This window comes from Salmo salar, chromosome 06, assembly GCF_965601325.2.
Source record: "Salmo salar chromosome 06, fSalSal1, whole genome shotgun sequence".
NCBI lineage: Eukaryota > Metazoa > Chordata > Actinopteri > Salmoniformes > Salmonidae > Salmo > Salmo salar.
Genome location: NC_138296.1, coordinates 9,322,501 through 9,349,832, shown reverse-complemented (window position 1 = coordinate 9,349,832; position 27,332 = coordinate 9,322,501). Strand labels below are relative to the sequence as shown.

General features: G+C 44.7%; 1 protein-coding gene across 3 annotated transcripts in view; it reads right to left on the bottom strand.

Moving 5' to 3' along the window:
- Positions 1 to 717: 717 nt before the first annotated feature.
- The window catches only part of LOC106594444 (H(+)/Cl(-) exchange transporter 7), a 47,647-nt gene continuing 21,032 nt past the window's right edge, over positions 718 to 27,332 (bottom strand). For 2 of the 3 annotated variants that reach the window (XM_045719689.2, XM_045719691.2), the window contains 17 exons: positions 23,060 to 23,143; positions 21,941 to 22,034; positions 21,735 to 21,799; positions 20,085 to 20,201; positions 19,472 to 19,526; positions 17,860 to 17,920; positions 14,187 to 14,328; positions 13,523 to 13,616; positions 13,077 to 13,249; positions 11,373 to 11,424; positions 10,880 to 11,007; positions 8,620 to 8,705; positions 7,813 to 7,945; positions 7,591 to 7,650; positions 7,169 to 7,345; positions 5,485 to 5,565; positions 718 to 3,476 (listed from right to left, as the gene is read on the bottom strand). In XM_045719689.2, coding sequence (XP_045575645.1) covers positions 3,390 to 3,476; positions 5,485 to 5,565; positions 7,169 to 7,345; positions 7,591 to 7,650; positions 7,813 to 7,945; positions 8,620 to 8,705; positions 10,880 to 11,007; positions 11,373 to 11,424; positions 13,077 to 13,249; positions 13,523 to 13,616; positions 14,187 to 14,328; positions 17,860 to 17,920; positions 19,472 to 19,526; positions 20,085 to 20,201; positions 21,735 to 21,799; positions 21,941 to 22,034; positions 23,060 to 23,143 — 1,689 coding nt within the window. In that variant the 3' untranslated portion in view covers positions 718 to 3,389. The remainder of the gene's footprint in view (positions 3,477 to 5,484; positions 5,566 to 7,168; positions 7,346 to 7,590; positions 7,651 to 7,812; positions 7,946 to 8,619; positions 8,706 to 10,879; positions 11,008 to 11,372; positions 11,425 to 13,076; positions 13,250 to 13,522; positions 13,617 to 14,186; positions 14,329 to 17,859; positions 17,921 to 19,471; positions 19,527 to 20,084; positions 20,202 to 21,734; positions 21,800 to 21,940; positions 22,035 to 23,059; positions 23,144 to 27,332) is intronic. The other variant, XM_045719690.2, reaches the window with a different exon arrangement.

Sequence of the window (27,332 nt, the reverse complement as noted above, 5' to 3'; positions counted from 1 at the left end):
GTAAAGAAAATAGTATTTAATAAGATTATTTCATTCATTCAGATCTAGGATGTTATTTTAGTGTTCCCTTTATTTTTTTGAGCAGTGTATTTTTTTTTACTTGGGGGGGGGGGGGTGATTAAACATAACCTTCTCAGACAAGACAGTTACCGGTCTATAGTCAGTTGTGTTTCAGTAGTGTTTCCACTGTCACTTCATGATCTGGGACATTGGTTCTTATACTTTAAACCTTAAAATGTCTGGTAAGGTTAACGGCCTTAAAATGTAGCTTTGTTTTGAAATATTTATTTTTGAGATTTATTGAGGTGTGTGTTTTACACCTCCTGCTGTCTATTAAATATGAACTACTTCCTTATTGACTTCAGATTGCTCTGTGCTGCTGAACGGTTTTGTCTTTGTCATTCTGCCAGTCCCTTGATTTATAGTGCAGTATAACATGCTTTTGTCATCTGTTTTGCCTTGTTGTCTTAACCACATGGAGTAATGGCATGTGTAACAAAGAGAACAAAGTGGAGGGAGAGAGAACGAGAGTCAGAGATTCAATAACGCAGTAAATCACCTGCTGGGTCCAACATGTAGAATCGTCAAGAAAATGTATAAAAAATGGGGGCCAATATTGGGTGGTCAGAGGCGATAGGACAGACCCCCGCTGCTAATCACAGTTGGTCTGCGACTCCCAGCGGTGTGTTTTCTCTTTAAGAGACAACATGAGGCAGATAGTAATACATGACTTTATTAGTTCACAAAACAGCCTTTTAAAATAGTTACAAAACAGGACATCATCTTTACTGAGCATCTAGAACTGTACAAAAACAAACAAAACAAGCAAGAGACAGTAAATCTACATCCCAAATGGCACCCTATTCCCAACATAGTGCACTACTTCTGATCAGAGCCCTACATAGGGAATAGGGTGCCATTTCAGATGCAGCCTAAATCATCCAGTGACCGAGGCAAAGTGTCAAAACAACAGAGGATTAAAAGAAAAACAACTGATTTTAAATCATGTCAAAAATGTCTCGAAAAACGAGTTGATTTGCTGATTCCAAATCTGAGGGTTTGGAGTCAATTGTAAATCTGAATGACCAACATCACAAAGAATAAACCAGGGGGTCCAATCTAACCCTACAGCTGCAGGTTTCTGTTCCTACTCAACAGTAACAACTCATTCAACTAATCATGGTCTTTATTATAGAAATGTTATCAATTATTATTTATTTATTTTAGATTGATTAGTTGAATCAGGTTCTGTTAGCGCTTGGCTGGAACAAAAGCCTACACTAACAGCAGGTCGCCTGACGACTCAAACTGAATTCTTCCACTGCTTTATGTTCCCTACATACTTCAGTCTGAGACTACCATCGTTGAAGTAGTTTGTGGTGATGTCAAAATGAGGGCTGTTGTACAAAACAAAGTCATCAGCGATTGGATCATCTCTAACCAATCAGAGTATCAAAACGAAGCTATAGCCACATGTGTTCTGGCTCTGGTCCCAGAAACCGATGGGTTGGACCAATCAGACGGTCTAGTATGGATTTCCATTCTAGAAATCGTCGGGGAGTTTGGGTAACCAGGCAATACAGCAGACCTTTTGTAGAGACGATTAGTCATCCCTGTTTAAAATAATTCAGCCGGGTTGCCAGGCCCGTCTCTGCACTAGCCAGCTTCTGCAGACAGTCACAACAAACATATCTGGCATCCTGGCTAGCAATGACTGACACACCAACTGAAATTCAAACAGACCATCTGTATCCCAAATGGCACCCTATTGCCAATATAATGCACTACTTTTGACCAGAGCCCACCCTGTCTGTATGTTGTCATTCAGATGGACATATGTTTTCACATCAGGGAAACACAGCGTCGGTTTTTACATTCATCATGTAAATGTACATGTTTCTATAGTAGGAGGTCAGAGTGCAAAACGTCTAGAGAAAATAATAAATATTCTGTGTCCCAAATGGTACCCTACGAGAGACACAGACACAGAGAGCAAAAGACACAGCGAGAGACACAGAGACAGACAGAGAGGGAGTGAGACAGACAGAGACACAGAGAGCGAGACAGACAGACAGAGGGAGAGAGAGACAGACAGAGACAGAGAGATATAGTGAACTATATAGGGTTCCATCTAGAACACAAGCAGAGTTCTGGGTCGGTACCGTAACATCACTATACAGGAAGTAGTATATAATGAGGGTCCAGAGTAGGCTTGGCTGATATACCGTATACCGCCGTATTTCAGAATACCCCCGGCATGATTTTCCATACCGTAAAATGTTTAAAATAATAGGAATTTGAAATAGTTTCCTTTATGTGCACCCCTGGTAGTACCGTACGCCCCAGTATGGTACAGAAACAGTATGAAAGTGTGGATACCGCCCAACCCGAGGCCAGAGGTCTCCCTGGTTATGTCAGGAGAAACCCCTGGCCATGTTGTATAGACTGTCAAAATAACCTTCATTTCAATCCCACAACCACTGTGGTCCTGCTACGAAAGCTACAGATCTCAACAGCCCCACTTAGCGAACGCAGACAATCACTGCAGGCCAACTGTTAGCAGGAGGGATCAATGAATAACAATTCATTCTATTCATTTCAATACATTCATTCTAATTCCACGTTGTGAAACATCCACAAAGTACAAAATATACCTGCAATTCTGACCTCATGTCATTTTCTACTGAATGAAGTCTACAACAGAAAACAAAGGTTTGTAGTCTGTAGCTCAGCAGCATCTCCCAGTGGTCTACAGACTACTTTAAAACAGGTCTAGAATAAATAAAAGCTTCCTTCTTCTCCTTCTTTCACACAGTGCAAAACAGATTTATCGACAGGCTTAACGTGTTGTGTCAGGGAGTCTTCAGAACGTGAGCACCAACAGGTATAATGCATTATAGCGCATCTATAGGAGCCCTTTGTAAACTCATGACGTCATAATGGCTTTCGATAAGGCCACTAATCAACAAACTCAAAACGGCTGTCAGCAACAAGTCAGGATCATTATAAAACCACAGACATTAGCTCATCTTACAAGTCTTATGACTGCGATATGATGCATTATAGCCTTGTTGAGCAGGCAGAGAGAGAGACGCTGTAGAGCTGTAGATGTTATGGTGAAAGTCAGACAGACTGTTTTGGCATCGGTGATTGACAAGGACCTCTGACCTCTAACCAATGGGAGCATCAGAATGCATAGATGGGGGGTCTCACAGGTAACTAGGCAACAGGTGACCACTGTAGTCTCTCGGTCGTGTGTGTGTGTATGCGTGTAATAGTGTGTGTGTGTGTGTGTGTGTGTGTGTGTGTGTGTGTGTGTGTGTGTGTGTGTGTGTGTGTGTAATAGTGTGTGTGTAGTAGTAATAATAATAATAGTAGTAGTATGTGTATCATGTCTGAGCCAGTTGCATCTCCTCCAGTCCGTGCTTCCCCAGGTGGTAACGAGCCAAGTCCTTCCTAGTCACCAGACCTACAACCTATAGAGAGAAGAGACAGGTTATACCAGACCTACAACCTATAGAGAGAAGAGACAGGTTATACCAGACCTACAACCTATAGAGAGAAGAGACAGGTTATACCAGACCTACAACCTATAGAGAGAAGAGACAGGTTATACCAGACCTACAACCTATAGAGAGACAGGTTATACCAGACCTACAACCTATAGAGAGAAGAGACAGGTTATACCAGACCTACAACCTATAGAGAGAAGAGACAGGTTATACCAGACCTACAACCAATAGAGAGAAGAGACAGGTTATACCAGACCTACAACCTATAGAGAGAAGAGACAGGTTATACCAGACCTACAACCTATAGAGAGAAGAGACAGGTTATACCAGACCTACAACCTATAGAGAGAAGAGACAGGTTATACCAGACCTACAACCTATAGAGAGAAGAGACAGGTTATACCAGACCTACAACCTATAGAGAGAAGAGACAGGTTATACCAGACCTACAACCAATAGAGAGAAGAGACAGGTTATACCAGACCTACAACCTATAGAGAGAAGAGACAGGTTATACCAGACCTACAACCTATAGAGAGAAGAGACAGGTTATACCAGACCTACAACCTATAGAGAGAAGACAACCACAGGTTCCATTGACATCACACATCAGTCTACTTTTTTAAGTCTAGTTGTCATTTCTTTGCTGTGTTTGCATTCTTAAGCTGTATATGACGCTTGCTTGTTTTTAAAGGCGTTTTAAATTGAACAGAGTGACTGAGGATCCCACTTTCTCTGTATCTTTATCCCACCACATTAAAAGAGCTGGTGCTTCCCGAAGCTTCTGATGACGTCCTGTCCATATGCTCTGCTTTAGGCTCAGAGAACAGGCTACTGATGACGTCCTGTCCATATGCTCTGCTTTAGGCTCAGAGAACAGGCTACTGATGACGTCCTGTCCATATGCTCTGCTTTAGGCTCAGAGAACAGGCTACTGATGATGTCCTGTCCATATGCTCTGCTTTAGGCTCAGAGAACAGGCTACTGATGACGTCCTGTCCATATGCTCTGCTTTAGGCTCAGAGAACAGGCTTCTGATGATGTCCTGTCCATATGCTCTGCTTTAGGCTCAGAGAACAGGCTACTGATGACGTCCTGTCCATATGCTCTGCTTTAGGCTCAGAGAACAGGCTACTGATGACGTCCTGTCCATATGCTCTGCTTTAGGCTCAGAGAACAGGCTACTGATGACGTCCCGTCCATATGCTCTGCTTTAGGCTCAGAGAACAGGCTACTGATGACGTCCTGTCCATATGCTCTGCTTTAGGCTCAGAGAACAGGCTTCTGATGATGTCCTGTCCATATGCTCTGCTTTAGGCTCAGAGAACAGGCTACTGATGACGTCCCGTCCATATGCTCTGCTTTAGGCTCAGAGAACAGGCTACTGATGACGTCCCGTCCATATGCTCTGCTTTAGGCTCAGAGAACAGGCTACTGATGACGTCCTGTCCATATGCTCTGCTTTAGGCTCAGAGAACAGGCTACTGATGACGTCCTGTCCATATGCTCTGCTTTAGGCTCAGAGAACAGGCTTCTGATCACGTACAGGCCATATGCTCTGCTTTAGGCTCAGAGAACAGGCTACACAGCAGAATGGTGCTGTTTAATAACGTTAGATAAAGCTGAATCAGTGTCTGCAAAAATCACATCAGGATCCCAGTATTCTACATAACAATATAACAGCATAGTATGTTACTGTAAGACTGAAACCCTCCCATCTGCAGCCACAGCCTCGTTTAATACATTATTATCATCATTAGAGAACAAGGACTGGTCCCAAATGGTATAAGTACACTATATAGGGAATAGGACATCATTTGTAGAAAAATGTATTCTTAACAAAATATTAAATATATGCTATTAACAGATACAAAATCTATATAGTTGAACCTATACACACCAGCTTATATATACACATACATTATCACACATACGCAGTACCGTAGGTGTACACACACACACAGTAACTCACCCTGTTCTCGCCGTCCACTACCACCAGGTGTCTGAGACCCAGAGCTCTGAACAACTTAAACACACGAGGAAGAGACGTCTCCTGGGGGGGAGAGAGAGGGGGGACGATCAAAAGTGTGTACTGTGTGTGTGTGTGTGTGTGTGTGTGTGTGTGTGTGTGTGTGTGTGTGTGTGTGTGTGTGTGTGTGTGTGTGTGTGCAGTGCCTTCAGAAAGTATTCACACCCCTTGACGTTTTCCACATTATGTTGTTTTACAGTTTAAATCTCTATATAAATGTAGAGGTGTTACAGTTTAAATCTCTATATAAATGTAGAGGTGTTACAGTTTAAATCTCTATATAAATGTAGATGTGTTACAGTTTAAATCTCTATATAAATGTAGATGTGTTACAGTTTAAATCTCTATATAAATGTAGATGTGTTACAGTTTAAATCTCTATATAAATGTAGAGGTGTTACAGTTTAAATCTCTATATAAATGTAGAGGTGTTACAGTTTAAATCTCTATATAAATGTAGATGTGTTACAGTTTAAATCTCTATATAAATGTAGAGGTGTTACAGTTTAAATCTCTATATAAATGTAGAGGTGTTACAGTTTAAATCTCTATATAAATGTAGAGGTGTTACAGTTTAAATCTCTATATAAATGTAGAGGTGTTACAGTTTAAATCTCTATATAAATGTAGATGTGTTACAGTTTAAATCTCTATATAAATGTAGATGTGTTACAGTTTAAATCTCTATATAAATGTAGAGGTGTTACAGTTTAAATCTCTATATAAATGTAGAGGTGTTACAGTTTAAATCTCTATATAAATGTAGAGGTGTTACAGTTTAAATCTCTATATAAATGTAGATGTGTTACAGTTTAAATCTATATATAAATGTAGATGTGTTACAGTTTAAATCTATATATAAATGTAGATTTTGTGTCACTGGCCTACACACAACACCCCATTATGTCAAAGTGGAATTCTGTTTTTAGTCATTTGTACATATAATTACAAATGAAAAGCTGAAATGTATTGAGTCAATAAGTATTCAACACCGTTGTTATGGAAACGCCTAAATAAGTTCAGGAGTAAAAATGTGCTTAACAAGTCACATAATAAGTTACATGGACTCACTGTGTGCAATAATAGTGTTTAACATTATTTTTGATTCACCACCTCATCTCTCTACCCCACATACACAATTATCTGTAAGGTCCCCGAGTCGAGTAGTGAATTCCAAGCACAGATTCAACCACAAAGACCAGGGAGGTTTTCCAATGCCTCGTTAAGAAGGGCTCCTATTGGTTAGACAGGGTTGGTAGGTTACTTTCTAAATGTAATCTGTTACTCCCCAAACCCTAGACGGGTCAAAATAAAAAAAAAAGCAGACATTGAACATCCCTTTGAGCATGGTGAAGTTATTAATTACACTTTGGATGGTGTATCAAATCACCCAGTCACTACAAAGATACAGGCGTCCTAACTCAGTTGCCGGAGAGGAAGGAAACCGCTCATGAATTTCACCAAGAGGCCAAAGTTGACTTTAAAACAGTTTGAGTTTAATGGCTGTGATAGGAGATAACAGTGAAGTTCACTTTGTCATTATGGGGTATTGTGTGTAGATGGGCATAACAACAAAAGGTGTAATTCATCAAGGGGTATGAGTACTTTCTGAAGGCACTGTATATACCTGTGGTACGGTGTAGGGTGTAGGGTTCATGAACTCTGTAAGGTCCATCATGCACTCCCTCTCATCCTGTGATACGTGGATACTCTGGATGGGGGGGAAGCGAGGGTAGGCATCCCTAAAGTCCTTCAGCTGTAGCTTCCTCTGGGTCAACCTGGATCGAGCCAGCTCTACAAACACCTGGACAGAGACAGAGACCGAGAGGAGAGAGGAGAGAGAGAAACAGGGAGGGAGAGAAGGTGAGAGATGAGGAAGAGAGAGAGATTAATACAGAGACAGACAGGACAGACAGACAGGACAGATAGACAGGACAGATAGACAGGACAGATAGACAGGACAGATAGACAGGACAGATAGACAGGACAGACAGGACGGACACACAGGACGGACAGACAGACAGGACAGACACCTAGAGCTTCTCTCACCTTGTGTTTGAGCAGAACAATGAGCTGAGAACGAAGGATGAGTCCACAGACCTTCCCCATCTGAGGAGAGGATGAAGGGATGAGTGAAAGAGAAGACAGAAAGCAGGGATGAATGAAAGAAGGAGAGTCATAGACCATTCAGAGATAGTCAACTTTCTCAGGCAATTAGAAGTCAAGCCCAACTATAAGACATTAATGGCCTTCGGGCGGAGCTTTCCATACATCGTCGCTAGCGGCGACCGGCACGACGACAGGGAAGCCGTTGTGATTGGTGGAGGTGTTGCTAAGGACGTCCACGATGGTGCCAACCTTTTCTATACGGTTAAAACAGGTGACTGGGGCACTCATCACCTCCCTGAGAGAGAGGAAGGATGGAGGGGGGGCCAGATGGAGGGAGAGATGGAGGGGGGGCCAGATGGAGAGAGAGATGGAGGGGGGGCCAGATGGAGAGAGAGATGGAGGGGGGGCCAGAGGAGAGAGAGATGGAGGGGGGGCCAGATGGAGAGAGAGATGGAGGGGGGGCCAGATGGAGAGAGAGATGGAGGGGGGGCCAGATGGAGAGAGAGATGGAGGGGGGGCCAGATGGAGAGAGAGATGGAGGGGGGGCCAGATGGAGAGAGAGATGGAGGGGGGGCCAGATGGAGAGAGAGATGGAGGGGGGGCCAGATGGAGAGAGAGATGGAGGGGGGGCCAGATGGAGAGAGAGATGGAGGGGGGGCCAGATGGAGAGAGAGATGGAGGGGGGGCCAGATGGAGAGAGAGATGGAGGGGGGGCCAGATGGAGAGATAGATGGAGGGGGGGCCAGATGGAGAGAGAGATGGAGGGAGGGCCAGATGGAGAGAGAGATGGGGGGGGCGAGACGGATGGAGAGAGAGAGAGATGGAGGGAGGGTGAGATGGAGAGAAAAAGGAGAGTATTGAGGTCAGAGGGTCAACTGGTAGTTATGCCAATGGGAAACAGGCTCATCGGCCAGTAAGCCTATAGGAGAAGGGCTCACTCAGCAGTCGGCCAATGAGAGAGTGGCTTACCTGGCTGTTAGCCAGTGGGAGGTGGCAGGGGCCTCCAAGTGCAGGAAGGGAACACTCTGCAGCTTGATGTGGATGTCATACAGACCCTAAGAAACCAGATGGATTACTACACACTGAACCTCAGAACGACAAATGGTCCACTGAGACACACACACTGAACCTCAGAACGACAAATGGTCCACTGAGACACACACACTGAACCTCAGAACGACAAATGGTCCACTGAGACACACACACTGAACCTCAGAACGACAAATGGTCCACTGAGACACACACACTGAACCTCAGAACGACACATGGTCCACTGAGACACACACACAGTGAACCTCAGAACGACACATGGTCCACTGAGACACACACACAGTGAACGTCAGAACGACACATGGTCCACTGAGACACACACACACTAAACCTCAGAATGACACATGGTCCACTGAGACACACACACACTGAACCTCAGAACGACACATGGCCCACTGAGACACACACACACTGAACCTCAGAACGACAAATTGTCAAGCTGAGACTTTGCCACGAGCAGCACCACAGATACTGAGATGAGATGCAACACACAGTCTCCCACAGTGTCAGTGGACAGGGAACTCTCACACAGTCTCCCACAGTGTCAGTGGACAGGGAACTCTCACACAGTCTCCCACAGTGTCAGTGGACAGGGAACTCTCACACAGTGTCAGTGGACAGGGAACTCTCACACAGTGTCAGTGGACAGGGAACTCTCACACAGTCTCCCACAGTATCAGTGGGCAGGGAACTCTCACACAGTCTCCCACAGTGTCAGTGGACAGGGAACTCTCCCACAGTGTCAGTGGACAGGGAACTCTCCCACAGTCTCCCACAGTGTCAGTGGACAGGGAACTCTCCCACAGTCTCCCACAGTGTCAGTGGACAGGGAACTCTCCCACAGTGTCAGTGGACAGGGAACTCTCACACAGTCTCCCACAGTGTCAGTGGGCAGGGAACTCTCACACAGTCTCCCACAGTGTCAGTGGGCAGGGAACTCTCACACAGTCTCCCACAGTGTCAGTGGACAGGGAACTCTCCCACAGTCTCCCACAGTGTCAGTGGACAGGGAACTCTCCCACAGTGTCAGTGGACAGGGAACTCTCCCACAGTCTCCCACAGTGTCAGTGGACAGGGAACTCTCCCACAGTGTCAGTGGACAGGGAACTCTCACACAGTCTCCCACAGTGTCAGTGGACAGGGAACTCTCACACAGTCTCCCACAGTGTCAGTGGACAGGGAACTCTCCCACAGTGTCAGTGGACAGGGAACTCTCACACAGTCTCCCACAGTGTCAGTGGACAGGGAACTCTCACACAGTCTCCCACAGTGTCAGTGGACAGGGAACTCTCACACAGTGTCAGTGGACAGGGAACTCTCACACAGTGTCAGTGGACAGGGAACTCTCACACAGTCTCCCACAGTGTCAGTGGGCAGGGAACTCTCACACAGTCTCCCACAGTGTCAGTGGGCAGGGAACTCTCACACAGTCTCCCACAGTGTCAGTGGACAGGGAACTCTCACACAGTCTCCCACAGTGTCAGTGGACAGGGAACTCTCCCACAGTGTCAGTGGACAGGGAACTCTCACACAGTCTCCCACAGTGTCAGTGGACAGGGAACTCTCACACAGTCTCCCACAGTGTCAGTGGACAGGGAACTCTCCCACAGTGTCAGTGGACAGGGAACTCTCACACAGTCTCCCACAGTGTCAGTGGACAGGGAACTCTCACACAGTGTCAGTGGACAGGGAACTCTCACACAGTCTCCCACAGTGTCAGTGGGTGTTCAGGGGAGAGCTTCAGGCTGCTACTACTTGGTAGCTACGTCACCAAGACAACGGAGGAGTTTAGCCCCACCCTTCAACACACTTCATTGACAGGATATTGCTGTTAACGCAATGCGCAGTCGCTACATCCATTTTGGGATTTCTAGATGAATAATAAATACTAATTGATTGTTCTAGAAAATAACTTGCATCCTGAGCTGATATTAATTGAACTGTTGTACCCCATCAGAACCAAACGATAAGCTACAGTAGTCTATTATCTGTAACATAAACACTGTACAGCCTCGACATATGGTTCAAACTAGCATGTTGATATCTTTCACGGTCACTCCTTGCATTAATAGTTGTGTCTATTTAAGAGGGGTAACATGTCTTCAGGCCAAGACAGTGGCCTTGTTTTGGTCCACTACGGATTGCCCCAGTCAGTATAGTATATGTACCTCAGACTCACCTCCACAAAGTAGTCTCCTACTATCTTGGCCGTCAACAGCACCAACATGATGGGGAGACCGTACGTCACATTTCCTGTTGCTTCCACCATGATGACTGTTAAACTGAGAGTCATCCTCACTATGCCCCCTAGAGGAGACATTACATTAGTTATTATAATATACACACACACAGTCAGTGTGACATCTCTAAACCAGACTGATAGGAATGACATTATCAGGTAACCAGTCAGTGTGACATCTCTAAACCAGACTGATAGGAATGACATTATCAGGTAACCAGTCAGTGTGACATCTCTAAACCAGACTGATAGGAATGACATTATCAGGTAACCAGTCAGTGTGACATCTCTAAACCAGACTGATAGGAATGACATTATCAGGTAACCAGTCAGTGTGACATCTCTAAACCAGACTGATAGGAATGACATTATCAGGTAACCAGTCAGTGTGACATCTCTAAACCAGAGGTAGGACTCCAGGAATGACACTCACCCAGTTGTGCTGCAGCTCCTATTAAAGCATACTTCCCTGGATCGGCCCAAATCTGAGAAAGAGAGAGAGACACACACAGACATTATTGACAACAACCTGGCCAGTGTACTATGCTATGCTGTGTTTGTCAAAGCAGCTGTTGAAGAGCCAATGGGTAAAGCAGCAGGCCCCCCAAGCGTTGACACCAGAGTGCACTACGGGGTTCAAACCAGAGTGCACTACGGGGTTCAAACCAGAGAGCACTACGGGGTTCAAACCAGAGAGCACTACGGGGTTCAAACCAGAGAGCACTACGGGGTTCAAACCAGAGAGCACTACGGGGTTCAAACCAGAGAGCACTACGGGGTTCAAACCAGAGAGCACTACGGGGTTCAAACCAGAGAGCACTACGGGGTTCAAACCAGAGAGCACTACGGGGTTCAAACCAGAGAGCACTACGGGGTTCAAACCAGAGTAATGTGTACTACTGTATTGGGGCCAGCCCGTCATTGTGTTGGGATTAACTGACTGGGAGATTGACTGGGAGAATAATATACCCCCATAATGATGTCCACATTACCCCCACAATGATATCCGCATAACCCCCACAATGATGTCCACATAACCCCCACAATGATGTCCACATAACCCCCACAATGATGTCCACATAACCCCCACAATGATGTCCACATAACCCCCACAATGATGTCCACATAACCCCCACAATGATGTCCACCTAACCCCCACAATGATGTCCACCTAACCCCCATAATGATGTCCACATAACCCCCATAATGATGTCCACATAACCCCCATAATGATGTCCACATAACCCCATAATGATGTCCACATAACCCCCATAATGATGTCCACATAACCCCCATAATGATGTCCACATAACCCCCATAATGATGTCCACATAACCCCCATAATGATGTCCACATAACCCCCATAATGATGTCCACATAACCCCCATAATGATGTCCACATAACCCCCATAATGATGTCCACATAACCCCCATAATGATGTCCACATAACCCCCATAATGATGTCCACATAACCTCCATAATGATGTCCACATAACCTCCATAATGATGTCCACATAACCTCCATAATGATGTCCACATAACCTCCATAATGATGTCCACATAACCTCCATAATGATGTCCACATAACCTCCATAATGATGTCCACATAACCTCCATAATGATGTCCACATAACCTCCATAATGATGTCCACATAACCTCCATAATGATGTCCACATAACCCCCATAATGATGTCCACATAACCCCCATAATGATGTCCACATAACCCCCATAATGATGTCCACCTAGCCCCCATAATGATGTCCACCTAGCCCCCATAATGATGTCCACATAACCCCCATAATGATGTCCACATAACCCCCATAATGATGTCCACATAACCCCCATAATGATGTCCACATAACCCCATAATGATGTCCACATAACCCCCATAATGATGTCCACATAACCCCCATAATGATGTCCACATAACCCCCATAATGATGTCCACATAACCCCCATAATGATGTCCACATAACCCCCATAATGATGTCCACATAACCTCCATAATGATGTCCACATAACCTCCATAATGATGTCCACATAACCCCCATAATGATGTCATATAACCCCCATAATGATGTCATATAACCCCCATAATGATGTCAATTAACCCCCATAATGATGTCACACTCACCGATCCGTCAGGCGTGATAGAAGCCAGCAGTATTCCAAACAGTCTTCCCCAGGCAGCTCCTATGAGCAGAGACGGGATGAAGACTCCAGCTGAAACAGTCAGGCCATAGGTCCAACAGGCCAGGAAGAAATAGGTCAAAGTAAACAGACTTAGAGTCAGAGGGTTGTAGGAACCTGGAAGTGTATAGATAGAAAGAGAGAGAAGACAGAGAAGAGAGCAAGACATAAATACAAAAATGTGTCATTGCAAACTTTGTACATTCATAGTAATTAAAACGAATGACTTTCCAACTGAATAGTGTGTTCTAGTGTAAACAGACATCTGATGGGAACAGTGGTGAAGCAGTCTGGTATTTCAACACTAGGGGGCACTATCACATAGCAGAGACACAGTGCACCATAAAACCACTGATAATGGTGAATCAACCAGGCACACAAACAGTCTACCTGGTGGGTTGTGGAAGAGACTGCGGACGCTCCTCTCAGGTGTGTTGAAGAAGGCCGTTGCCATGGAGTTATACTCTCCATCCGCACAGAACAACTGGAGACAGAGCATGTGAGTGAGTGGGAGTTATACTCTCCATCCGCACAGAACAACTGGAGACAGAGCATGTGAGTGAGTGGGAGTTATACTCTCCATCCGCACAGAACAACTGGAGACAGAGCATGTGAGTGAGTGGGAGTTATACTCTCCATCCGCACAGAACAACTGGAGACAGAGCATGTGAGTGAGTGGGAGTTATACTCTCCATCCGCACAGAACAACTGGAGACAGAGCATGTGAGTGAGTGGGAGTTATACTCTCCATCCGCACAGAACAACTGGAGACAGAGCATGTGAGTGAGTGGGAGTGTGTGTGGACGTGTTTAACTATACTTGTGGGGACCAGAAGTCCCACAAGAAAAATAAACGAACAAAAATGTGACCAACTGGGGACATTTTGTTAGTCCCCACAAGGTCAAACGCTATTTCTACGGGGTTTAAGGTTAAAGCTAGAATTAGGGTAAGGAGCTAGGGGGAGGGTTAAGGAAAATAGTACTTTGAAAGGGACTTAATTGTGTCTCCACTACTGTGTGTGTGTGTGTGTGTGTGTGTGTGTGTGTGTGTGTACCTGTAGAGGGTAGTCCTCTGACTGGTCAGGTCCGAGAGGCTGACAGTCATTAGAGAAATAGATCATGGCGAACGACACCGTCGCCGTTACCGCGGCAACTAGCATGGCCTCCATCACCTGGAGACAGGGCCGGTGGACGTACCTGAGAACACACACACACACACACACATGCACACACACCAGACAAAGACACCACACACAAACATTTCAGAATGGCACCATGGTTTACGAGCAGCAGGGTGGAAAAGTCAAGAAACTAAAACAAGGAAGAAACTCAAATGCCTTTCAAGTGAAGTGTCCTCTCACATGTCTGAAGCAGGAGAGTGACCTGATGTCTATTTTTATCCCACAGTGTTGCAGGTATAAAAGTAAGGAGCCGAGATGTGTTCTCACATAGCTACCTGTCACCTGTACCTGACAACAGTCACCTGGACAGCACACCTGTCTAAACTACCACTACATACAACACCTGTCTAATCTAACACCACCACACCTGTCTAAACTACCACTACATACAACACCTGTCTAATCTAACACCACCACACCTGTCTAAACTACCACTACATACAACACCTGTCTAATCTAACACCACCACACCTGTCTAAACTACCACTACATACAACACCTGTCTAATCTAACACCACCACACCTGTCTAAACTACCACTACATACAACACCTGTCTAATCTAACACCACCACACCTGTCTAAACTACCACTACATACAACACCTGTCTAATCTAACACCACCACACCTGTCTAAACTACCACTACATACAACACCTGTCTAATCTAACACCACCACACCTGTCTAAACTACCACTACATTCAACACCTGTCTAATCTAACACCACCACACCTGTCTAAACTACCACTACATACAACACCTGTCTAAACTAACACCACCACACCTGTCTAAACTACCACTACATACAACACCTGTCTAAACTACCACTACATACAACACCTGTCTAATCTAACACCACCACACCTGTCTAAACTACCACTACATTCAACACCTGTCTAAACTACCACTACATTCAACACCTGTCTAAACTACCACTACATTCAACACCTGTCTAATCTAACACCACCACACCTGTCTAAACTACCACTACATTCAACACCTGTCTAAACTACCACTACATTCAACACCTGTCTAATCTAACACCACCACACCTGTCTAAACTACCACTACATTCAACACCTGTCTAAACTACCACTACATTCAACACCTGTCTAATCTAACACCACCACACCTGTCTAAACTACCACTACATTCAACACCTGTCTAATCTAACACCACCACACCTGTCTAAACTACCACTACATACAACACCTGTCTAATCTAACACCACCACACCTGTCTAAACTACCACTACATACAACACCTGTCTAATCTAACACCACCACACCTGTCTAAACTACCACTACATACAACACCTGTCTAATCTAACACCACCACACCTGTCTAAACTACCACTACATACAACACCTGTCTAATCTAACACCACCACACCTGTCTCCCACCCCACCTGTCTCCCACCACCACCACACCTGTCTTGAAAACACATATCTGAGTTGTTGTTTTCTTCAGATAATCAACAGCCATTTCTGTATATTCATTAAGGTAAGCTGGTTAACTCATTGATCTGTTTTGTAGACTACCCCTCAGGGGGAGTGTGTTCTTAAAAAACATAGACCACAACCCTACCTGATCCTGAATATAGTCAGCCAGTAACCTGATCCTGAATATAGTCAGCCAGTAACCTGATCCTGAATATAGTCAGCCAGTAACCTGATCCTGAATATAGTCAGCCAGTAACCTGATCCTGAATATAGTCAGCCAGTAACCTGATCCTGAATATAGTCAGCCAGTAGTTGAGGATATTGAACCTGATCCTGAATATAGTCAGCCAGTAGTTGAGGATATTGAACCTGATCCTGAATATAGTCAGCCAGTAGTTGAGGATATTGAACCTGATCCTGAATATAGTCAGCCAGTAGTTGAGGATATTGAACCTGATCCTGAATATAGTCAGCCAGTAGTTGAGGATATTGAACCTGATCCTGAATATAGTCAGCCAGTAGTTGAGGATATTGAACCTGATCCTGAATATAGTCAGCCAGTAGTTGAGGATATTGAACCTGATCCTGAATATAGTCAGCCAGTAGTTGAGGATATTGAACCTGATCCTGAATATAGTCAGCCAGTAGTTGAGGATATTGAACCTGATCCTGAATATAGTCAGCCAGTAGTTGAGGATATTGAACCTGATCCTGAATATAGTCAGCCAGTAGTTGAGGATATTGAACAGTTACCTGATCCTGAATATAGTCAGCCAGTAGTTGAGGATATTGAACAGTAACCTGATCCTGAATATAGTCAGCCAGTAGTTGAGGATATTGAACAGTTACCTGATCCTGAATATAGTCAGCCAGTAGTTGAGGATATTGAACCTGATCCTGAATATAGTCAGCCAGTAGTTGAGGATATTGAACCTGATCCTGAATATAGTCAGCCAGTAGTTGAGGATATTGAACCTGATCCTGAATATAGTCAGCCAGTAGTTGAGGATATTGAACCTGATCCTGAATATAGTCAGCCAGTAGTTGAGGATATTGAACAGTTACCTGATCCTGAATATAGTCAGCCAGTAACCTGATCCTGAATATAGTCAACCAGTAACCTGATCCTGAATATAGTCAGCCAGTAACCTGATCCTGAATATAGTCAACCAGTAACCTGATCCTGAATATAGTCAACCAGTAACCTGATCCTGAATATAGTCAGCCAGTAACCTGATCCTGAATATAGTCAGCCAGTAACCTGATCCTGAATATAGTCAGCCAGTAACCTGATCCTGAATATAGTCAGCCAGTAACCTGATCCTGAATATAGTCAGCCAGTAGTTGAGGATATTGAACCTGATCCTGAATATAGTCAGCCAGTAGTTGAGGATATTGAACCTGATCCTGAATATAGTCAGCCAGTAGTTGAGGATATTGAACCTGATCCTGAATATAGTCAGCCAGTAGTTGAGGATATTGAACCTGATCCTGAATATAGTCAGCCAGTAGTTGAGGATATTGAACCTGATCCTGAATATAGTCAGCCAGTAGTTGAGGATATTGAACCTGATCCTGAATATAGTCAGCCAGTAGTTGAGGATATTGAACAATATAGTCAGCCAGTAGTTGAGGATATTGAACCTGATCCTGAATATAGTCAGCCAGTAGTTGAGGATATTGAACCTGATCCTGAATATAGTCAGCCAGTAGTTGAGGATATTGAACCTGATCCTGAATATAGTCAGCCAGTAGTTGAGGATATTGAACAGTTACCTGATCCTGAATATAGTCAGCCAGTAGTTGAGGATATTGAACAGTTACCTGATCCTGAATATAGTCAGCCAGTAGTTGAGGATATTGAACCTGATCCTGAATACAGTCAGCCAGTAGTTGAGGATATTGAACAGTTACCTGATCCTGAATATAGTCAGCCAGTAGTTGAGGATATTGAACAGTTACCTGATCCTGAATATAGTCAGCCAGTAGTTGAGGATATTGAACAGTTACCTGATCCTGAATATAGTCAGCCAGTAGTTGAGGATATTGAACAGTTACCTGATCCTGAATATAGTCAGCCAGTAGTTGAGGATATTGAACAGTTACCTGATCCTGAATATAGTCAGCCAGTAGTTGAGGATATTGAACAGGGCTCCCAGCAATCCACCTGTTTTAGATGGACATATAGAAAGACATCAATCAACATATAACATGTAGGTCATTTAGCAGACACTCTAATCCAGAGACGTAAGGCCCAATCCCAAATGGACCCCTAAACAATATGCACTTGGTGGAGATCTGAGAGGATTTGATTGGTAGAAGCAATATGGTTAAACATTCACCTAGCCTATCATAAGGCAAGTTGGAGTCATTACCATGTTTCTTACACCTGTCAAATCCTCTCAGATCTCCACTAGTGCATAGGGGTGTAGGGTCTAGGGGTCCATTTGGAATTGGGTCTCACAGTCAAGTGCATTCAACTCAGGTAGCTAAGACAACCACATACATGAGTAACTCAGGTAGCAAAGACAACCACATACATGAGTAAGTAAGGTAGCTATGACCACCACATATTAGAGTAAGGTAGCTATGGCAACGACATACGAGTAAGTAAGATAGCTATGATAACCACATATGAGTAAGGTAGCTAAGACAACCACCAATATGAGTAACTCAGGTAGCTAAGACAACCACATATGAGTAACTAAGGTAGCTATGACAACCACATATTACAGTAAGTGAGGTAGCTATGACAACCACATATTAGAGTAAGTGAGGTAGCTATGACAACCACATATGAGTAAGTGAGGTAGCTAAGACAACCACATATGAGTAAGTGAGGTAGCTATGACAACCACATACGAGTAAGTGAGGTAGCTATGACAACCACATACGAGTAAGTGAGGTAGCTAAGACAACCACATACGAGTAAGTAAGGTAGCTAAGACAACCACATACGAGTAACTCATGTAGCTATGACAACCACATATATGAGTAACTCAGGTAGCTATGACAATCACATATATGAGTAAGGTAGCTATGACAACCACATATATGAGTAAGTAAGGTAGCAATGACAACCACATATATAAGTAAGGTAGCTATGACAACCACATACATGAGTAAGTAAGGTAGCTATGACAACCACATATATAAGTAAGGTAGCTATGACAACCACATACATGAGTAAGTAAGGTAGCTATGACAACCACATACATGAGTGAGTAAGGTAGCTATGACAACCACATACATGAGTAAGTAAGGTAGCTATGACAACCACATACATGAGTAAGTAAGGTAGCTATGACAACCACATACATGAGTAAGTAAGGTAGCTATGACAACCACATACATGAGTAAGTAAGGTAGCTATGACAACCACATACATGAGTAAGTAAGGTAGCTATGACAACCACATACATGAGTAAGTAAGGTAGCTATGACAACCACATACATGAGTAAGTAAGGTAGCTATGACAACCACATACATGAGTAAGTAAGGTAGCTATGACAACCACATACATGAGTAAGTAAGGTAGCTATGACAACCACATACATGAGTAAGTAAGGTAGCTCTGACAACAACCTATATGAGTAACAAGCCTCTGCCTTTTTAATGGCACTTGTGTGAAGGTCAGACGAACCCTACTGTAGAGGTAGGACAAACACGGGTCCTAGAAAACAGCACAACACAACTAGACTAGCAGTGGGTTCTTACCTGCAGCTCCCATTACAATGAACAAGGGAATCTCATAGAGGTTGTAGGCCACACTCTGTAGACAGAGAGATAACACAGGGTTTAGGACTAGACACTCTGTAGACAGAGAGATAACACAGGGTTTAGGACTAGACACACTGTAGACAGAGAGATAATACAGGGTTTAGGACTAGACACACTGTAGACAAAGAGATAATACAGGGTTTAGGACTAGACACACTGTAGACAAAGAGATAATACAGGGTTTAGGACTAGACACACTGTAGACATAGAGATAATACAGGGTTTAGGACTAGACACTCTGTAGACAGAGCGATAACACAGGGTTTAGGACTAGACACACTGTAGACAGAGAGATAATACAGGGTTTAGAACTAGACACACTCTGTAGACAGAGAGATAATACAGGGTTTAGGACTAGACACACTCTGTAGACAGAGAGATAATACAGGGTTTAGGACTAGACACACTCTGTAGACAGAGAGATAATACAGGGTTTAGAACTAGACACTCTGTAGACAGAGAGATAACACAGGGTTTAGAACTAGACACACTGTAGACAGAGAGATAATACAGGGTTTAGGACTAGACACAATAACAGACAGACACTCACATCACTCTCGAAGCGTCCGAAGTTGATAAGACCAGGGCTGGAGAGATCTCCAGGTTTCTTATTGTAGATGGACAGGAAGAAATTCAGAGTGAATGTTGAGATCATGGACGCAAAGAACTGGAGAGGAATATAGGAAGGGAGGGAGGAGAGAGAGAGGGAAGGAAGAGAGAGGGAGTAGAGAGAGAGAGGGAGTAGAGAGAAGAGAGAGAGAGGGAAGGAAGGAAGAGAGAGGGAGTAGAGAGAAGAGAGAGGGAGTAGAGAGAAGAGAGAGAGAGGGAGGGAAGGAAGAGAGAGGGAGGGAAGGAAGAGAGAGGGAGGGAAGGAAGAGAGGGAGTAGAGGGAAGAGAGAGAGAGGGAAGGAAGGAAGGAAGGAAGGAAGGAAGGAAGGAAGGAAGGAAGGAAGGAAGGAAGGAAGGAAGGAAGGAAGGAAGGAAGGAAGGAAGGAAGGAAGGAAGGAAGGAAGGAAGGAAGGAAGGAAGGAAGGAAGGAAGGAAGGAAGGAAGGAAGGAAGAGAGAGGGAGTAGAGAGACGAGAGAGGGAGTAGAGAGAAGAGAGAGAGAGAGGGAGTAGAGAGAAGAGAGGGAGTAGAGAGGAGAGAGAGAGGGAGTAGAGAGAAGAGAGAGAGAGAGAGGGAGTAGAGAGAAGAGAGAGAGAGGGAGTAGAGAGAAGAGAGAGAGAGGGAAGGAAGAGAGAGAGAGGGAAGAGAGAGAGAGGGAAGGAAGGAAGAGAGAGAGAGGGAGTAGAGGGAAGAGAGAGAGAGAGGGCATTAAGCTTCACCTGATAAAGGAAGGAGAGAGAACACAACACGTCTGCTAGTTCCTACTGTTCTTTCCACTTGGCAGTGGATGAGGACTAGATGAGAGAATCTGGTCTTTTCCAACTTTCGTTCTACCCAACATCTCCCCTCCCCTCCTCTCCTGCAGACACCAGACTGAGCCAAGCCTTCCCCTCCTCTCCTGCAGACACCAGACTGAGCCAAGCCTTCCTCTCCTCTCCCTCAGACACCAGACTGAGCCAAGCCTTCCCCTCCTCTCCTCTCCTGCAGACACCAGACTGAGCCAAGCCTTCCCCTCCTCTCCTCTCCCTCAGACACCAGACAGAGCCTTCCCCTCCTCTCCCTCAGACACCAGACTGAGCCAAGCCTTCCCCTCCTCTCCTCTCCTGCAGACACCAGACTGAGCCAAGCCTTCCTCTCCTCTCCTCTCCCTCAGACACCAGACTGAGCCAAGCCTTCCTCTCCTCTCCTCTCCTCTCCCTCAGACACCAGACTGAGCCAAGCCTTCCTCTCCTCTCCTCTCCCTCAGACACCAGACTGAGCCAAGCCTTCCCCTCCTCTCCCTCAGACACCAGACTGAGCCAAGCCTTCCTCTCCTCTCCTCTCCCTCAGACACCAGACTGAGCCAAGCCTTCCCCTCCTCTCCCTCAGACACCAGACTGAGCCAAGCCTTCCTCTCCTCTCCTCTCCTCTCCCTCAGACACCAGACTGAGCCAAGCCTTCCTCTCCTCTCCCTCAGACAACAGACTGAGCCAAGCCTTCCCCTCCTCTCCCTCAGACACCAGACTGAGCCAAGCCTTCCTCTCCTCTCCCTCAGACACCAGACTGAGCCAAGCCTTCCTCTCCTCTCCTCTCCTCTCCTCTCCTCTACTTACTATCCTCCATGTGAGCATCTGGTTCCAGAAAGAAGCCCCCTCCTCCAAACTGAACAAAACACCACCTGGAATAAAGAGGAAGGAAGGGGGAAGAGCGAGAGAGAGAGAGAGTCAGGTGAAAACTTTATTGGGAGGAACATGTAGAAAGTCATGACAGTAGTATGCTTAGCAGTGGTGCTGAGTGGGACATGTTGCATAGTGTTTACCAACTGGTGCTCCAAAAGCAGCAGACACTCCTGCAGCCGCTCCAGCTGATACAAAGTCCCTCTTCTCTGTGTCTCTACGGAAATACTCAAAGATCTACACACACACACACACACACACACACACACACACACACACACACACACACAGAGAACATGTTAACACACACACACACAGAGAGAGAGAACATGTTAAGACACACAGAGAGAGAGAGAACATGTTAAGACACAGAGAGAACATGTTAAGACACACACACACAGAGAGAGAACATGTTAAGACACACACACACAGAGAGAGAGAGAGAGAGAGAGAGAGAGAGAGAGAGAACATGTTAAGACACAGAGAGAGAGAGCATGTTAAGACACACACAGAGAGAGAGAGAGAGAGAGAGAGAGAGAGAGAGAGAGAGAGAGAGAGAGAGAGAACATGTTAAGACAGAGAGAGAACATGTTAAGACAGAGAGAGAACATGTTAAGACACAGAGAGAGAGAGAGAGAGAGAGAGAGATAGAACATGTTAAGACACAGAGAGAGAGAGAGAGAGATAGAACATGTTAAGACACAGAGAGAAAGAGAACATGTTAAGACACACAGAGGGAGAGAACATGTTAAGACACACAGAGAGAGAGAGAGAGAACATGTTAAGACACACAGAGAGAGAGACAGAACATGTTAAGACACACAGAGAGAGAGACAGAACATGTTAAGACACACAGAGAGAGAGACAGAACATGTTAAGACACACACAGAGAGAGAGACAGAACATGTTAAGACACACACAGAGAGAGAGACAGAACATGTTAAGACACACAGAGAGAGAGACAGAACATGTTAAGACACACAGAGAGAGAGACAGAACATGTTAAGACACACAGAGAGAGAGATAGAAAACATGTTAAGACACACAGAGAGAGAGAGAAAACATGTTAAGACACACAGAGACAGAGAGAACATGTTAAGACACACAGAGAGAGAGAGAAAGAGAGAGAGAGAACATGTTAAGACACAGAGAGAGAGAGAGAACATGTTGACACACACAGTAGAGAGAACATGTTAGACAGTAGATACCACACATTAAACACTATGTCCATGTTACAACCAGACTGTACAACAACCTCCTACCTTGAAGTCTTTCTTCAGGGAGGTACTGCGTCCCTGGGAGACTCCTGCTGCCACCACCGCACCAGAGTGGATCATGGGACCTTCCTACAGGATTATGGGTAGGGAGACAGAGGCCGTCAAACACACACACAGGTTGGTCACCTCATTAGTCAGTCTGTATTTCACCTGGCCGGTTGGTCACCTCATTAGTCAGTCTGTATTTCACCTGGCTGGTTGGTCACCTCATTAGTCAGTCTGTATTTCACCTGGCTGGTTGGTCACCTCATTAGTCAGTCTGTATTTCACCTGGCTGGTTGGTCACCTCATTAGTCAGTCTGTATTTCACCTGGCTGGTTTGTCATCTCATTAGTCAGTCTGTATTTCACCTGGCTGGTTTGTCATCTCATTAGTCAGTCTGTATTTCACCTGGCTGGTTGGTCACCTCATTAGTCAGTCTGTATTTCACCTGGCTGGTTGGTCACCTCATTAGTCAGTCTGTATTTCACCTGGCTGGTTGGTCACCTCATTAGTCAGTCTGTATTTCACCTGGCTGGTTGGTCACCTCATTAGTCAGTCTGTATTTCACCTGGCTGGTTTGTCATCTCATTAGTGGGAAGGTGTTTCACCAGGCTGGCCCAGGTGATATTTAAGACTGTCTGGCCCAGGTGATATTTAAGACTGTCTGGCCCAGGTGATATTTAAGACTGTCTGGCCCAGGTGATATTTAAGACTGTCTGGCCCAGGTGATATTTAAGACTGTCTGGCCCGGGTGATATTTAAGAGCGTCTGGCCCGGGTGATATTTAAGAGCGTCTGGCCCGGGTGATATTTAAGAGCGTCTGGCCCGGGTGATATTTAAGAGCGTCTGGCCCGGGTGATATTTAAGAGCGTCTGGCCCGGGTGATATTTAAGAGCGTCTGGCCCGGGTGATATTTAAGAGCGTCTGGCCCGGGTGATATTTAAGACCGTCTGGCCCGGGTGATATTTAAGACCGTCTGGCCCAGGTGATATTTAAGACCGTCTGGCCCAGGTGATATTTAAGACCGCCTGGCCCAGGTGATATTTAAGACCGCCTGGCCCAGGTGATATTTAAGAGCGTCTGGCCCAGGTGATATTTAAGAGCGTCTGGCCCAGGTGATATTTAAGACTGCCTGGCCCAGGTGATATTTAAGAGCGTCTGGCCCAGGTGATAGTTAAGACTGCCTGGCCCAGGTGATATTTAAGAGTGTCTGGCCCAGGTGATATTTAGGAGTGTCTGGCCCAGGTGATATTTAAGACTGCCTGGCCCAGGTGATATTTAAGAGTGTCTGGCCCAGGTGATATTTAAGAGCGTCTGGCCCAGGTGATATTTAAGAGCGTCTGGCCCAGTGCTCCACTTGTCTTGATAGATGTGGAGGGTTAACTCCTCTAGTTGTCTTGATAGATGTGGAGGGTTAACACCTCCAGTTGTCTTGATAGATGTGGAGGGTTAAGTCCTTTAGTTGTCTTGATAGATGTGGAGGGTTAACACCTCTAGTTGTCTTGATAGATGTGGAGGGTTAACACCTCTAGTTGTCTTGATAGATGTGGAGGGTTAACACCTCCAGTTGTCTTGATAGATGTGGAGGGTTAACTCCTTTAGTTGTCTTGATAGATGTGGAGGGTTAACACCTTTAGTTGTCTTGATAGATGTGGAGGGTTAACTCTTTAGTTGTCTTGATAGATGTGGAGGGTTAACACCTTTAGTTGTCTTGATAGATGTGGAGGGTTAACTCCTTTAGTTGTCTTGATAGATGTGGAGGGTTAACTCCTTTAGTTGTCTTGATAGATGTGGAGGGTTAACTCCTTTAGTTGTCTTGATAGATGTGGAGGGTTAACACCTTTAGTTGTCTTGATAGATGTGGAGGGTTAACTCTTTAGTTGTCTTGATAGATGTGGAGGGTTAACTCCTTTAGTTGTCTTGATAGATGTGGAGGGTTAACTCCTTTAGTTGTCTTGATAGATGTGGAGGGTTAACTCCTTTAGTTGTCTTGATAGATGTGGAGGGTTAACTCCTTTAGTTGTCTTGATAGATGTGGAGGGTTAACTCCTTTAGTTGTCTTGATAGATGTGGAGGGTTAACTCCTTTAGTTGTCTTGATAGATGTGGAGGGTTAACTCCTCTAGTTGTCTTGATAGATGTGGAGGGTTAACTCCTTTAGTTGTCTTGATAGATGTGGAGGGTTAACTCCTTTAGTTGTCTTGATAGATGTGGAGGGTTAACTCCTCTAGTTGTCTTGATAGATGTGGAGGGTTAACTCCTTTAGTTGTCTTGATAGATGTGGAGGGTTAACTCTTTAGTTGTCTTGATAGATGTGGAGGGTTAACTGCTCTAGTTGTCTTGATAGATGTGGAGGGTTAACTCCTTTAGTTGTCTTGATAGATGTGGAGGGTTAACTCCTCTAGTTGTCTTGATAGATGTGGAGGGTTAACTCCTTTAGTTGTCTTGATAGATGTGGAGGGTTAACTCCTCTAGTTGTCTTGATAGATGTGGAGGGTTAACTCTTTAGTTGTCTTGATAGATGTGGAGGGTTAACTCCTCTAGTTGTCTTGATAGATGTGGAGGGTTAACTCCTTTAGTTGTCTTGATAGATGTGGAGGGTTAACTCTTTAGTTGTCTTGATAGATGTGGATGGTTAACACCTTTAGTTGTCTTGATAGATGTGGAGGGTTAACTCTTTAGTTGTCTTGATAGATGTGGAGGGTTAACTCTTTAGTTGTCTTGATAGATGTGGAGGGTTAACTCCTTTAGTTGTCTTGATAGATGTGGATGGTTAACACCTTTAGTTGTCTTGATAGATGTGGAGGGTTAACTCTTTAGTTGTCTTGATAGATGTGGAGGGTTAACTCCTTTAGTTGTCTTGATAGATGTGGATGGTTAACACCTTTAGTTGTCTTGATAGATGTGGAGGGTTAACTCCTCTAGTTGTCTTGATAGATGTGGAGGGTTAACTCCTCCAGTTGTCTTGATAGATGTGGAGGGTTAACTCCTTTAGTTGTCTTGATAGATGTGGAGGGTTAACTCCTCCAGTTGTCTTGATAGATGTGGATGGTTAACTCCTTTAGTTGTCTTGATAGATGTGGAGGGTTAACTCCTCTAGTTGTCTTGATAGATGTGGAGGGTTAACTCCTCTAGTTGTCTTGATAGATGTGGAGGGTTAACTCCTCTAGTTGTCTTGATAGATGTGGAGGGTTAACTCCTCTAGTTGTCTTGATAGATGTGGAGGGTTAACTCCTCTAGTTGTCTTGATAGATGTGGATAGATGTGGATGGTTAACTCCTTTAGTTGTCTTGATAGATGTGGAGGGTTAACTCTTTAGTTGTCTTGATAGATGTGGATGGTTAACTCCTTTAGTTGTCTCTCCCTATTTGATTGTTAGACATTCCTTTATCTGTTTTCCCTGATTTGGTTTTCCTCCAACTTTGTGGTTTGCTTCCTGTCTTTCAGTTTGGTGTGGGTTTTTATTTTGTTTGCCTGTTCTTGGTAAATTTAGTGGGTCTCATGGTGGGTGTCTTGTAGGTTCCAGTTGTTGTTGCTAGGCAACATTCAGTAGACACCCCCATGAGTGTCTTTCAGAACCCCTCCTAAAACCACCTGTTTCCTTTTGGTTGTTGTCAGTGACTCTTTGTTAGTTCCCTCTTCTGTCTGAGTGACATTATTTGTTTGTTTGCTGAGGAACGTAATAATTAACTGACTTGAACCAGGACTCATGTTGTATTACGGTCATCTGGCCAATTACCATCATCCATGACCATCACAGCCCTACTCACCACAACAGAATGAATACACTCTCATACGTACATGACCGTCACAGCCCTACTCACCACAACACAATGAATACACTCTCATACGTACATGACCGTCACAGCCCTACTCACCACAACACAATGAATACACTCTCATACGTACATGACCGTCACAGCCCTACTCACCACAACACAATGAATACACTCTCATACGTACATGACCGTCACAGCCCTACTCACCACAACACAATGAATACACTCTCATACGTACATGACCGTCACAGCCCTACTCACCACAACACAATGAATACACTCTCATACGTACATGACCGTCACAGCCCTACTCACCACAACACACTGAATACACTCTCATACGTACATGACCGTCACAGCCCTACTCACCACAACACACTGAATACACTCTCATACGTACATGACCGTCACAGCCCTACTCACCACAACACAATGAATACACTCTCATACGTACATGACCGTCACAGCCCTACTCACCACAACACAATGAATACACTC